Source organism: Ursus arctos, unplaced genomic scaffold, assembly GCF_023065955.2.
Source record: "Ursus arctos isolate Adak ecotype North America unplaced genomic scaffold, UrsArc2.0 scaffold_8, whole genome shotgun sequence".
Classification (NCBI taxonomy): Eukaryota; Metazoa; Chordata; class Mammalia; order Carnivora; family Ursidae; genus Ursus; species Ursus arctos.
Window position 1 is genome coordinate 18,398,227 of NW_026623100.1, and position 15,904 is coordinate 18,414,130.

Here is a 15,904-nt window from a genome sequence, read left to right on the forward strand (position 1 = left end):
AACTTGCTGAGTCATTAATGGCTGATCACAACTTGCAAGCAATGAGAGAAAAGGAAGGGAGATAAGTTTTAGTTGGCCAGATTTGGACTAAGACGGGTACTAGTAATGGAGACAGGAGGAGTAGGGATGACCAACAAGGGGAAGGTTTAGTAAGCCCAGGAAACCAATATACAGTTTCCATTTCCCAGTCACGTACCGGCTCTCAGATCAAGCAAAAGTCTGAAGAGAGCAAAACCAAGAGGGAGAACGTGTCGTGACAAAGACTGAACCTAAAGTGAATAGGCAGGCAAACCAAGAAGGAGATTCATAAAGAAGGAGGCCCTCACAGGACAGCTGTCAGAGGTCCACAGCAAGTAAAGGAGCTATGGAAGGTACTGGGTTGTTATGGACACCTAGAAAGGCAATCCATTACATATGAAGGGACTCTTAAGCCCACATTTGATCAAAATTGGAAAAAAAAAAAAAATACCCATTCTTGTAGACTAAAACCCTCTGACCATAAAACAAACAACAGTGGTTTGAGTAATTCAGTAACATAGCCCCTTATGATTTAAGAGTGATCATTGTAGAACCTTTTCTCAGGGTAAATGTGTAATTGGTAATGGATCAATAAGTAATTTCTTTCAGGAGGAAAAGCTCTTGTTTTCTTTTTTATTTATTTACTTTTTGAAGCAGCAAGGCTCTTCAATCAGAATGGAGCAAATACATTTAGAAAGTTGAGATTACTCTAAACAGCAAGATTCCTTGCTGCACTAGTTAAGCTTATCTCAACTGATCATTTATTTATGATGCCGTAAAAATCCAGATGCTTTCAATTTTGATTGCTAGATATTTGCTGAAAGGCAGTTGAAATTACTTTCCCAGGGTTCCTATTTGACAACTGCATTTTGAATTGAAAATTTACAACAGTTCAATAATGGTTGTGCTGAGGTGTTTTTTTGTTTTTGTGGGTTTTTTTTTTTTTTTCCTTTTCTTCTAAGATTAGCAATGAATTCAGCTCTTGTGGTCAGTGTAAACCCCTACTCAGCTAAATGGAAATTCTAGAAGTCTAGTGGAAAACTAAGATTAAGAAAATAAATGAATAAATCTTCAAGAATTAAGACCCTACAAAAGTCTGCCATCATGCATTTTGGTGTTTGATGGCTTTCCTAATCATTTTAGAATGAACACCTGAAGGCCAGTTTCTAAGAGAAAATAGTGTGTTGACCTAATCAAATTGTCTTCTGAGGCATGGGTGCTGGTAAAGGGAGAACTTATAGGGATAGACAAAAGGAAAACAAAACAAATTTACATAATTACATTGGACAGAAAGGATAAACTATACCTCAGGGATAAAAGGGGAAATGGGGAGAGACTTATATACTTTTTAAACCTTCTGGAAATTACAGATATTCAACTAAGAACTATGATGACAAGAACCCATTAGACTTTTTGAATATGCGACACTTTCCTATGGTTGTTACTTTTATATATTAGTAAAATATTAATATCACTTAACAGTGAGAGACTGCATGTACTTGGCAAATATTGCTATAAAATGACATAAAGAATTACAACTATACAACTTAGTAACTCTTTGAATGCAGAGATATAGGGCAGAGTCTCCAAGCTATAGTCAGTTACGGCAACTTTGAAAAGTTAAAAAAAAAAAAAAGTCTTTTTTTAAAATTTGTTATCTATGATATGCTGACTGAATTCTTAAAGTAGGCTTAGAGCTTGGGGAAAAAAGGAATCATCCCAGGATATAAATGCTAAGAGTCCATTTTATTTTCTTCACACTTATGTATCAAAATGAGTATAAGATGGCATAGAAACAATCTTTTCACCATTTTCTTTTCTATCCCTAATTACCCTTGAAGTTCCCTTTTCTCCCATCCATTGCATGTTAATTTTAGACAATTCTTTTCTCAAGTGAGGAAAGAAATAAGGACACTGGGTTCAGATCTTTTGATGTTACCAGTATTACAACCTCATGCTTCTAATCAGATGGAACAGTATCAACTAGGCAATAACTCAGCTTATTAATTTGGCAAGTCTGCCTGAAGTCACTAAAAACATACTGAAATAAATCTTTGTGAACAGAGACTTGAGAGGAATTCACACTTAACAACCAAAAAAATATATTTTCTATTGTAAAGAACATTTTTAGCAACAACAGTTGGACTAAGGTCTTATTACCTAAGTGTATTTATATTTTCTGTACCGAAGTGCTGGTTACTGGGAAGGAGAAACATCCAAAAGGCAGAATTATAAGTTATTTATCATTTTTTTAAAAAACTAATAAAAAATAAAAGCTGAATCTTATTTTTAAAGTACTTACTATATGCAGCTCTAGGTAGTCGCCCAGACCAGAAGAACTGTCCACTCGCACCAATACAGCTTCTTTTTGAACCGTGCTAAACCCTATGGCCAGTCTGTCTGCTCGTGTACTTGGCCGGTCATTAGGAGGCCACTTATACGTGATTTGTCCGCCACCTTTGCTAAAGATATATGTTGTCCCAGCTGGAAAAGAAAGACCAAAACCAATTAGTCCAAATGCATCAGGTAAACAACTTTCCTGTATTTGTTACATTGACATATCCATAAATGATTAAATTTGCACTATGGCGAAAATGAAAAACCAACATGAACTATGGCAAAAACAGTGAGCAAATCACAGATTTCAATCAAACAGGCTCAAGAAAGAGAACAGAGGATTTTTAAAAGAATTCTCAAGGCAGCTCAGTTTTTAATATACTCATTAAACCTACCAGCAGGTGTTTCAGAACAAATGGGTGATTACTACTACTACTTTTCCCATTGAGTTGGACAAGCCTGGAATCTAATGGGGTTTTATTTCTCCCCGCCTGTGTTTTAGAAATAGTTTAGCAGGAAACACTAACTTTGGCTGAAACATATATCAACTTGTTTTTGAAACAAGAGTTGCATGTGCATGTGACAGGGTCATACAGCACAGTGAAGCAAATCACCATTACACTACCAATCAACTTTTAGGATTTAGGGAAAGGGTCTATTCACATATGACAGATGATAACTAATGGATAAATCGTCATAAGCCCCGGCAGTCATGTCAGGAAAATACAGATAATAGATCTCATCAACAAAAGTGAGATCTTATTTAACAAGCAATATCTAGTAGCTGTCAAGCTATCCAGGATCACAAAAAAACCCATTTTTTTCTTCAAAAGTGAATGCTAGTCTTACAATACTAAGTATATCATAGCCTCATTCTGGTGAATGTTCAAATTTGAATTTATGGTGTTGATGTCAGTAAATTATCCATCTTACTTTAAAAAGAGCTTTGTTTCAAACAAGTTTACTAAGCATCCAATGCACTTAAGTCCTATCTCATTACACCACAACAGAATCTATTTCGCTGAATGCAATAAAATGGAATCTCTAAGTCAGAACATTTGGAAGAGACATGCAAAGATATATATGTATATGTATATGTATATATGGAGAAAGAGAGGAGAAAAGACCTTTCTCCACACTAAAAGGGACCACAGAAATATTTGCGAAGTTATCCTAGGAATGGATGTCATTAGGATACAATTTATAAATGTTAATATAGACTTCCAATAACAAAGGAAGCCAATACATACTTATTGTGTTCCCACTATGCGCCAAACATGGTAAGGAAAGTGGTAAGAGTAAATATTTAAATTTAGGGCACAGAGCATCTTGTGTTTATAGAAAAATAGCTTCTACCAAGAGTAAGGCTTATACATAAAAGGTGAGTGTATAGCAGGATGTTTTTAAGATTTCTATATATTAAATTTCTGTCATTACCAAATGTAACAATTGAATGACGTTGACTTAATGTCATGTTTGAGTTAATTTAATTAAATAGCTGATAATATTTTGTTTTCTCTTTTTGTGTTTTGGAGCCAACTGCCCTTCGTATTCTGTTTGAAACATTTCCACAGGCCTTTCAGAAACTCCAAGACCTCTGCAATATGCCTCCTGCCTGAGTGGTTCAGAAGGCCTTGGGTAGACATGACAATAGAAACATGTCAGGATACTTGTAAATGTAAAAGTGATAAAATAGAACCTTATTAGAATGCAATGGCAGAAAGGCTATGCATTCTCTGTTGATTTTCTTTGGATACTAATGCATGAAAGTAGTTTATCTCTCTCCTGTGAAAATAGTTAAGTTGTACTTCAAAGGTACAATCATTATGCAAGTAAAAACCATTCAGAATATAGAGATTTGTGTATCAGAAATCCTGGAGCCTCCAGGACCATTATTCTACATCATCAGAAGCTTATTACTCAGGATACTGATAAGCAAGAAATAATTGATAAATATTTTTCAGCTTGGTCATTTTTCTCAGATGATTAACTATTGAAGGTCTCACTAAAACTACTACATTGATAAAAATCGGACAAGAACATATAAAAGTGAAGGTTTCTTTAACAGGAGACTGTGGTGGTGACCTCTGAATGTGGGTACTTGATTACTTTTATTTTGCAGCTTTTAATTAACTTTGTTCTCTACTGACTACATAGTTCCTATGAATTAAGACAAATATTCAAAACTAGAGATGCTGCCTAACAATGTAAAACATATCTAAGAATTCAGATGTTTTCCGGAATCACCAGAAGAAGGTGGTATAAAGTAAAATATCTTACACCAGAGTGGTTCTTAATATTTAAAATATCCGTTTCACAACAATTTTTCATTTCTTCTCTACTTCTGTATGGAAAGTAGGGGAAGCAATAGTCCCATGTTACATTTGAGGAGATTTAGTCATAAAGATTGATTTGTTATCTAAAGTTGCAACCTTGGTTAAGTGGCAGAGCTGGTAGGAAACCTAGTATCCAGACTCCTACTCTTGTACTTTTTTTTTTTTATTACAGAAATGTTTCTGTTATCATAACAAGACAGTCAAGAAAAAGTTAATTGGATGTGTCAGTCTGAATTTATCAAGGCCAACTGTTATCATATTCTAATGTCTCATATCCATAAAGTGACATTTGCACTTCATGATCATATACTGTCCTTTCACCTCACAATGCTTTTAAAAAAAGAAAAATAACATGTAAATGTGAAATGACAGAACATTTAATATATGTAAATTAACATTTAGTTTAGGTTATACTTCCCAAAACTTATGGAACTATGAAAGTTTCTAGTTGCTCAGTTACAGAATGTGAGGATAATAATTCAAAGGTTTATATTTTCAGTAAGGTAAATGTCACAGTACAAACATCGTTACTCAAAATTTGATTTCATCTCATATTTCAGTAAGTGCTAAGACTTGGCAACTAGCATGCTATTAACTACTCTGTCTTCCTTAAAATGACTTTCCACTTCAAGTTTTACCAAAACAAAGCAAAAACAATTGTACTTTGTGCCAAACAATGCAGTTATTTCTAGCATCTTTTTTCTCCAGATACATCTGGAAAGCAATCTCTTTTGCCTCTTCTTCTGTATGCTCAACAGTGGATTGTATTGTTCTCATCAGGATAATTCCATAAGTGAGAGAATTAGATGTCCAGTTCCCCCCTGCCACTCTTTCCCTACCTCTATAAGCATCTTGGCTTTCTTAAAAGAAAAAAAAAAATCATGTCAAACTCTACAAAATCTCCTATGTTCTTAAATCCCCTTTCTATCAAGATAGAAAATTACAGTGTATTCTATTCTAGTAACCTTAAAAATATGACAGTACTCCCACAATAAAATACAGCAGGTCAGATGACTAAAGTTTTAAAATCGACTTCATTTAGCATGCATTTTTCTGAACAAGGACATGATGTACTTACTATATAGTAGACAGCTAAAAAATTAAGAATGCAGGCTCTGAATAGACCTGGGTTCAAATTCCAGCTCAATCATTTACTAGCAACAACGACTTTGACCAACCTATTTATTCTAAGTCTTGGATATCCCATCTGCAAAACAAGATACTAACACTATCTACCTCATAGCGCTCCTGCCAAAATTAAATGAGATACCATACAGTAACACCTTAGTCCAATTCCTGGCATGTGGTAAGTGCCCAGTAAATTTTACAGAGAACAGATGGTGTGCGTGGTGGAAGTGTGTGTGTGTGTGTGTGCGCGCGCACGCGCGTGCAAGTGCGTGTGTTAAAAATAAAAAATAACAAAAAAATTATTAAATAACTAACACTGCAGCATTGTTGTTTTATTTTAATAAGTTTGGAAAAGTTTGTCATTTCAAAGTTGGCGTGAAAACCAAATGCCTTTGAAGAAATGACTTTCCTCCACCCCAGTTCTTATTAAACTTTTCAGTATTTCATTCCTTGGATTAGCAGTTTTTCCATAAAAACCCATTATATTATTATTTACATTCACTAGTAGTTGACAATAAGAAGGATATTAAATTGCATCACATGGCAGCTTTCATGAGAAAAAGAATATTAGTTCATCATCATAAAACAGCTAGCATGGTAAGATTTATAGCACGATGCAAAAAAATTCACTTCGACTGCTAAATAAAGGAGGAAGTCTATACAAAATGAACTGCAGTCTAGCTTTATTATTTTAATTTTAACATGCTTTATTGTATTATATAAGTGAATTCAACGTGCAGCAACAGTACATCTTAATCACCGTTCCGAGCGTTTTAGGAACATAGAAAGGCACATGAAGAAATGTGTCACCTTTATTATTTATGCATGGTGCTATATGACAATCACTGACACATCAGTGCCATGACTACTAATGGATTTATTGCAAATTAACCTCGACATCCATCACATCACTGAATGTATGGATGACTAAAACTTAAAGTGGTCTTCAGCAATCTCCACTTTTAAGTCGTGCAGCAAATCTGTATTACTGCAAATTCATTAGCAGAGCTGGTTCCATCAGATGCAAATTTATCTGTGTCAACATACTTTATGCTGCAATAAATGTTTGTAAAAATTATACATGGGCTCTTATTTCTAATGTCTGAATTGCCTGTGATGTTATAAAAAGAAATATTTTTAGATTTTATTTAACATCTATTTACATAAAGGGCTCTCTCCTCTCCTTGTCTTATTGCCAACCATCTCTTCCCTAAATGTGCTCACTTCAGCCTCGTTTGTTTCTGCAAAAGTTAATATGTTCCCCCAAATGGATTGAACCTTCCTGAAAAAGAAACACAATCGGCATGCATAGGTCGGCTTGTTTACTAGTTGCTCTGCATCCTTGCTATATGAACAATAATCACTTCTAAACATTAATCTCTAACGCATACGTATACGAATAAAAGGTTCCTTTCTGAAAGCCTATAATTCAAATGTCACTGTGTAGCCAACATGAAACATTCAGGCCATTATCATTTTATTAAATGTAACAGGGATATAACCCTTTTTTCCCCATTAAAGTTTGGAATTAAACTAAGGTAGTCAGATGGAATTAAAATAAAACAATTATAAGCAAGAAGAGCTTTTATTCCTTCTATAACTTTGTGCAGATGCTATTGTTAAATTTAAATTTTCTGAACAATTTCTACCTGCAGAGGCATTATTTTGAGTAAAGTTCATAGAAAGCAAAAACAATGAGGAGGTCAATTTCTATGACCAAAAAAAAAAAGTTTTCAACCATAGTAAAATTTCTAAACTGGTGAAACTTAAAAAAAGAATAAATCTTAACAAACTCACATGTACACTAAATCAACAACTTATTGCAGCTTAAGTTTCTGTAAATTCTTTGCGAGATCACAAGGAGTTATTTCATGAAACTGAGCACTATTGTTTCATAATAGGAACATTAACAACCCAGGAAAGGTGGGCATTATAACCAGAAGAGATGAATGGAACAAATAAGTAATAAGTAATAAGAATTCCTGCCCAAAATATGTGATCAACTCTAAATTGAAAAGTAGTAACAACAATCGCCGACTCTGAGAAGTAAGAGACAGAGCTCAATTCTACTGTTCATCTAAGGATGAACAAATACTAGGGAAAGAAAATGAAAATAAAGACCATATCTCATAATTTGAGCCTCTTTGTAGAGGACAGAGACTTGGTAGAACTGACCAATGCATTACAACTGGCTAAAAAGAAAGAAAATGACATAGGATTTTTACCTGTATATCTTTGAGAAAGAAAGCAGATAAGTCCTTAATAAAAGAAACAGCGCAAGAAACATGACCTATCACTGAAATGGCTTCGGTACTGGCTGTAGTCTGCATCAGACCAGAGCAAAGAAAGTCAAGAAGAGTTAAAGCAATTCCCAAACAATGAAAGCCTTTTCAAAGTAGCTCATTACAACATTCAAGATAAAACAACAGGAGGCTTCTCATATACTGCAAGTCACATGTTCCACCAGAATCCCAGACCTTTAGGAATTAAGGTAATTTTTTGAGGTTTTTTTTTTAAACAGTTTGATGACTATTTATTAAATTTCATGCAAACTGGGAAAGATGGGAAAAGTCAAAATTGTGAACACCCTGCTTTTGTCCAGTGGAGTTTCCCAGAGTGACACTATCCAGGGTCACTGCACACGTGCTGGTCTATTAAACACCAATCATGAACTCAGTTCAGGCTCTTTCACGAAGATTCTTGAACCCCATACAAATCAGAGATACTGCTAGACTCTCGGGTCTCCAAGGATTCGCTAGGCATTAACAATTCATGTCTCCCAAACTTGCCCTGGGATCAAAGGAGGCTGGATCACACATTCTACAGTAGACTTAGGAGATGTGCGAGCAGAGGAATTTTCTCCACTAAGCTGGCCTATATGACATTCGGCTCTGGCTCAGCCAAGATACCATTTTAAAATAAAAAGTGGTGGGTGCTTATTCAATAAGAAACGTTAATCAAAATATAACCATCTAGAAGATGGAATAGCAAAAAGCTATCATGATTCCTATAAGGTCGGGAATTATTACTCTCCAAGATAATTTCAACAGTAATTATGCACTTCAATAAGTGAGGAAATTTTCCTTTTCCCTACCGGCCCAAAACTTTTCTCTTAATAAAAATCTTTATCTAATAAATATTCCGTATTTTCTATAGTCTGCATTTTCTTTAATAAAAATTCTACATTCTGCGATCTTGGGAAGAACAATATATTTAAAAATGCATCACGTATATTTCTCGTTCTGATATTTGACATTTTCCTATTTTGACATTTATGGAAAGAGTATGCTACATGAAAAAATGTATCCATTCTTTTGAAAACAAGTGTGTTCCTCTTTAATAACTGAAGTAATTCTTTAGAATATAAGTGGATTCATGGCTGACCTACCCTGTCCAGATCCTAGACATTTATTCAGAGATACCACAAATTACACACAGATTGTGCATTGCACAATCAAAAAGACAGCATTCATATAAGAGATATGAATGGTGTTCACTGGTCTTGTGGGCGGTTATGACTCTACATCATCAATCACTGAAGCCAAGTGTAGTCACCTGGATAAGTTACTCTCTTTTTTTGTCTTATAAGGAAATTAACTGAAACAAGAAAAATTCTTAAGCTGACATACCTGCTGGCTGTCTGATATTTGCCAATTATGTGAATGAAGCTAAGAATATAAAACTTAAAACACAGAGCCCTGGTCCCCCGAACAGGTAGGACCTGTGCATTAAAGGTAAATATCAGGGAAGGATAGTTTACGAGAGATGTCAGATAAATGGTATTCAGCCATGTCATCTAGTTTGGATTTTTAAGAAATCTTTGAAAAGGTGACAATATTAAAGGCAGTGATTAATGGTAACCTTAAAAAATAAGCAGAAAAATGATAAACCAGAGTAATTATATTTATATCTTTTTAGATCAAAGTCACATAAGTAGTTGAATATTTTGAGATAATTTTCAAGGCAGTGAATACTGTTTTAGAAAATCTATACAATAATACTCCACTTTAGTGATTTCTTTGCAATATGGTTTTTTTTTTAAGCTATTTATTATTTCCCTCTCTAAACATGTTATTTAGAAAATATTCCCTCCAGGAACAGTTGAGTTCAATAGTTTGAGTGGCCCAAGCTTGTTCCAAGATCAAATTTTAAGTCCTGGAAACTTTTAAAAGGCTCCTGGGATCTAAGTTCTCTTCCTGAAAAGAAAAACAAGTAAGTGGTATTCCTTCTGCCAATCAGATTAGGAAAAAACTTCATAAAGATAGCAAAGTGATCTAAAGTTAAAAATAAAACCAAGCAAAGCAACCCCACAACCAATAACCCTAAGAACATCAAATGCTTATGTCTTCCCTTCTGAACCTAGGCTCCCTCCAGCAGTAAGTGAACTTTATTAAAAAGTCTCTTACAAGTAATTCAGTAATCAATTTGCATTAGAGCTATGGGCAGCAGGGATGGGAGAGAAGAAATCACACCTTCAGGTACTTAAAGAAAAATCTTATTTTAAAGAATATACAATAAGCTGTGTGAGTCCCTAATAAATTCTCTTAATTTTTTTAAATTTTTTATTGTGTTATGTTAGTCACCATACAGTACATCCTTAGTTTTTGATGTAGTGTTCCATGATTCATTGTTTGCGTATAACACCCAGTGATCCACGCAATGCATGCCCTCCTTAATACCCATCACTGGCCTATCCCAATCCCCCACCCCTCTCCCCTCTGAAGCCCTCAGTTTGTTTCCCAGAGTCCATAGTCTCTCATGGTTCATTCCCCCTTTTATTTAGTCCCTAATAAATTCTTTAAATTATTAGCTGTTAGGAAAATTGTACTTGACTAATAACAATGTCCTTAAATTTATTCTTTTTTAAAAGTTAATAGTGAAAATAGCTTTCATCAAGTTTCCAGAGTCAAGAATTCATTAGAACTATCGTGTCAAAAAATTAATGTTATAAAAAAGTGACATAAGCATAGACTTAATGCTAAAACACTCTTAGAGATAACTAAGCAAATCTTTCCATTTCAAATGACAAAATGGAAGCCCAGAGAAAGCAAGTGGTTTCTCAATGTCACAGACAGTGAGGGTCTGTAGCCAACTCTATTCCTAGTGCCTTTTCCACGATACAGTGAAGAGCTGAGATCAAATGACTGATTCTTATTTAGAAAAAGAAGCTAAAAAATTCACAAATCAAGGTCTCACTTCAATCATCTCTAGAGTCTTTTTAATGATGCTTTCCTGGACTGGTTTGGAGAGACTCAAAGTTTCTGTAATGACACTTAGCAAAAATGACTCATTCACATTCTGACATTTTCAGAGTCTAGCCTGAATCTTTAAAAGGTGTGAGGCCTTTGCAAAGCTTTATTGTAAGCATCCTGCCTCCGAAGCTATCCCTGCCTTCAGCTTATTCTAAGGCTCCCGAATTACCGAACACAGATGCAAAGAACAAATTTTTACTATTAACACAATAATCACTTCTATTCTATACCAAAAAGACCTTATAACTTTTTGACAGTGACACTGTTTCCTGCCCTGAGCAGTGGAATTAAATCCTGAACACAAAAGTGCATGAGGTTATTTTGAATTATTTACATTACATATTTAATACAGGGGCCACCAGGGGCACCTGGGTGGCTCAGTCAATTAAGCATCTGCCTTTGGCTCAGGTCATGATTCCAGGGCCCTGGGATCAAGTTCCACATTGGGCTTCTTGCTCAGTGTGGAGTCTGCTTCTCCCTCTGCCTGCCATCCCCCCTGGTTGTGCTGGCTCTCTCTCTCTCTCTCTCTGATAAATAAATAAAATAAAATCTTTTTTAAAAAAGATGCAAGAAACTGAAATTGAGGAATATTCTACAGAATAACTGGCAGCATTCTTCAAAAGAGTCAAGCTTAGGAAAAAACAAAGAAATACTAAGGAGCTGTCCCAAAATGGAAGGGACTGAGGAGACATGACAACTAGATGCAATGTGAGACCTTTGTTTAGATCTCGGACTGTAGAAAAGGACATTAGTGGGATAACTGAGAATGGCTGAAGAATAGGTTAGTACATGGTATCAATGTTAACTTCCTGGTTTTAATCATTGTATTATGGTATATAAGATGTGAACTTTGAGAGCTGGCTGAAAGGATAAGGAGAGCATTTTTTTTTTTTTTTTGGTAACTTTTTTTGTAAATCTAAAAGTATTTCAAGGGGCACCTGGGTGATTCAGTCAGTTAGGCATCTGCCTTCAGCTCAGGTCATGATCTCAGAGTCCTGGGATTGAGCCCCACGTCAGTGTCCCCACTCAGCAAGGAGTCTGCTTTTCCCTCTCTCTCTGCCCCTCCCCCTGTTCCTTCTCTCTCTCTCTCAAATAAATAAAATCTTTAAAAAAATCTAAAAGTACTTCAAAATAACTTTTTTTTAAAGATTTTATTTATTTATTTGACAGAGACAGAGACAGCCAGTGAGAGAGGGAACACAAGCAGGGGGAGTGGGAGAGGAAGAAGCAGGCTCATAGCAGAGGAGCCTGATGTGGGGCTCGATCCCATAATGCCGGGATCACGCCCTGAGCTGAAAGTAGACGCTTAAGACTGCACCACCCAGGTGCCCCTCAAAATAACTTTTAAACAAAGAAATGTATTGATCATGAACAGCAATTTAGAATCTTGAGTAAGATTGTAGGCCATGGGCTTATATCGAAAACCGGGGATGTACTGTATGGTGACTAACATAATATAATAAAAAATCATTATTAAAAAATAAATAAATAAATAAATAAAACAAAAACCCTCCAAGAAAAAAAAAAAAAAAAGATTGTAGGCCATGGGAATCTATGCAACAAAGGTAGCTTGAAAAATCCCTAGCTCTTGAAATTGTACAACTGGATAAAAGAAACCTCATTTAAAATGCAGTCTGGAGGCCAGAAGGGGGAGGTCTCATGCCCTACCACTCTTCCTCAATTGTAGTCCCCAATAAGAAGAAGTCTATACTTTACTACTCCAGAAGGAGGAAGAAAGATTTTCTCCTGGCTCAGCAACAGCCTAGCCAATGAGAAACTACCACAAGTCAGCCAATGAAAAGCCACTACACTCTAGGACTCCTAGTTTACTCCCTGGACTCTTTGTAAATGCCACTCCCAACTCCTCCCTTACCTCTATAAAAGAACATTCCTCTCCTTTGTTCTCTAGACCTGCCTATGGTTTTGCCATAGTTTGTATGACCTCAATTGCAATTCTCTGCTCTTCCAAAATAAACCCATTTGCTAGTAAAATATCACAAACTTTATGATAGCTCATACTAGTGTGAGCTAATTCCTTCTATAAGTTTGGAATCTAAGAGGGACACTAGTGCCATGGAAAAGCAAAAGAAAATAGTATTAATGCTAACAAAGTTTTTTCTAATATATTACTGATATTTGCATGTGTAGGAATTAGTATAGCTGACCCTTGAACAACGTGGGGTTTGGGGACACTGACCTATAGTGGCGAATCGAAGTATAACTTTGATTCTGCCAAAACTTTACCAATAGCCTACTCTTGACCGAAGCCTTCTGATATCATAGTCAATTAACACATATTTTATATGTCATACATATTATATACTAAAATAAGCTGAAGAAAATGTTATTAAGAAAAATCATAAGAGAAAATGCATTTGCAGTGCATACTGTCTCAAAAAAAATCTGCATATAAGTGGACCCATGCAGTTCAAACTCATGTTGTTTAAGGGTCAACTGTATATACTGTGGTTGTGATGAAAGAGATGAGTACAAAGACAGGGAATAGTGGTCAATATGGAGGAAAGATTCATATCTCTTCTAACATAACAAGGAAAAAACAAAACAAAACAAAACCCTGTGTGAGTTTAATTTAGAGGTTGCTTGAAAGGCTGAAAGCCAGATGCTTTAGTGAGATGGTAGGAAAAGATTCTAACTCAAAATAAGGAGTTGGGATTTTTGACAAAAACAAAACACAATACTGAGACAAGAGCAGAAGAACACTGATGGAGAAAGAGAATACAATGCAATGTAACAGCATAATCCAAGAATAAAAACATCCCTACACTCGATAAAGTTATTTAAGCATTTGCTATGTGTAAAGCACAATGCTAGACCTGCAGATAATAGGGATGTGTCAAAGCTCTAGAATCCAGTTTTTCCACAACTATCACTACTCATTCAATCAGAAGTCAATTTTTGACTTTCTCTTATATTCCCATTCTTAGAGCCACTGCTCATATTACATCACCTTTAATCTTAAACATAATACTCATCTTACTGATATGATACCATCCTGCCTCTCCTTAATTTAAATCTACCTTACAAACTAAAAGTTCATTTTTTGAAATAACATGTGTAATCACTCCTCTATTCAAAGACTTAACCCTCTACCAAATTATCTTAACTTTAAACAGCCTCCATATAAACCAACCCTCTACCTCAGGCAAACTGAAGAGTTCACTTGGTCTCCCAAAATACCCCCAAATTCTCTTTAGGGAAGACAGAATTTAATACGGTTCTGGAAAAATAGGAGAAAAAAATATTATTGTGGGCAGGACTGTCATGAGAAAAGTCACAGAGGCACAAAATGGGTTTCAGAAATAAGCCCTAGATCCGCTTGTATTAATGGGAAGTTACTTTTTTTTTTTTTTAAAGAAGCTGATGCATTTTTAAGCACCACTATTTCCTATCTCTTTGTGTCCTGAATTAAGTCTCTAGATAAATACAGAGTACAAATCACATAGTTGAAATCAGGACTGTTCAAGGTCAGTATTAAAAAGAGATTAGATCAGTTCCAGTATCTCAGTATATTCATAATTCTATGAAATGCAAATTTCCTTACAAAGATTCACATAACTTCGCAAATGTAGGGGAAAAAAACATGATACTACTGTCATAAGATAGAAACATTATTTAATAAGTGTCTTGGTGATATTTGCTATTTATTACAAATCTTTTCATTCTATCTTTATCGGAAATAAAACCATTTCTCATTTGTTTTTATTTTTTTATTTATTTTTTTATTTATTTTTTAAGAGATTTTATTTATTTGACAGAGAGAGAGACATCCAGCGAGACAGGGAACACAAGCAGGGGAAGTGAGAGAGGAAGAAGCAGGCTCCCAGCAGAGGAGCCTGATGTGGGGCTCGATCCCAGAACTCCAGGATCACACCCTGAGCCACCCAGGCGCCCCTCTCATTTGTTTTTAAGTCTTGCTCTATGCTTAGTAGAAAAAGTAACAATAACGGTAACCAAAATTAAAATAAAATATGTGTAACTGATTTGTTTATTCATTCCTTATGTTAGGCTCTCTAAAACAGCATATGAAGAAAACAAGAATAAAATTCAGCCAATTCTGAGATGTATCAATCCACATATTTTCATAATAAAGTTTATAAGAAGCAAAAAATTGGGACGCTAGACCACTTTTTTTGACAAACAATTGTGGGTATTTATAATTTAAAATCCAAAGAGGGAAGTTTTTTAACCCTTGAAGATATTTAGCCAATGAAATTCAACAAAGGAAATGAATTTTGAAAGTGGTTAAAAAAAAAAAAAAAGGTTCTCTACAGAGATCTTTCTATTTCACCACCCATGTGAAGATATATAACTACGTGTGAGAGTTGTTTTTGAAGTTGAAATGATTGAAACATTAGAAGGTGGATTAAAGTGCCAAATCAGCCCTGGGGCAGGGAAGTGTCAAACCTTTCTTCTTTTGTATTTGGTTCATAAAATTCTATCTTCCTAGACTAAAATTACAAGGTGGTTCCAATCTGCACCTCAGATCCTTGAATGCTCAGGTCCCCAGTCTCAAAAGACCCTCAGGTTTGAAACATAAGTCTTTGAGCTCTAGCATCTTCAAATAGCATCTCTGAAAATGGTTGAGAAAGACCTATAGGGCAAAGAGGGAAGAGCACTACTAAGGGCTGAAGTAGGCTTCAAACTTAGAAACATCCAGATCTAGGATCATCCTTAAAAGTTCAATTCATTTTAAATTGGTTATTGTATTCAAATGAAGTTTGCATGCCATCTGTCTTTGAAGTCATTTAAATTAAATTTTATGACTCTTGAGGGAAAAAGAGGCCATTTCTAACTCGGTATAGTCGGCTTACT

At 35.2% G+C, this 15,904-nt stretch overlaps 1 protein-coding gene across 3 annotated transcripts in view; it reads right to left on the minus strand.

Annotated features, from left to right (window-relative positions):
- LOC113245852 (neurexin-1-beta) overlaps nt 1-15,904 on the minus strand; it is an 819,012-nt gene that overhangs the window by 300,466 nt on the left and 502,642 nt on the right. For all 3 annotated transcript variants that reach the window (XM_044378176.3, XM_044378172.3, XM_044378170.3), the window contains one exon: nt 2,321-2,502. In XM_044378176.3, the coding sequence (XP_044234111.1) occupies nt 2,321-2,502 (182 nt within the window). The remainder of the gene's footprint in view (nt 1-2,320; nt 2,503-15,904) is intronic.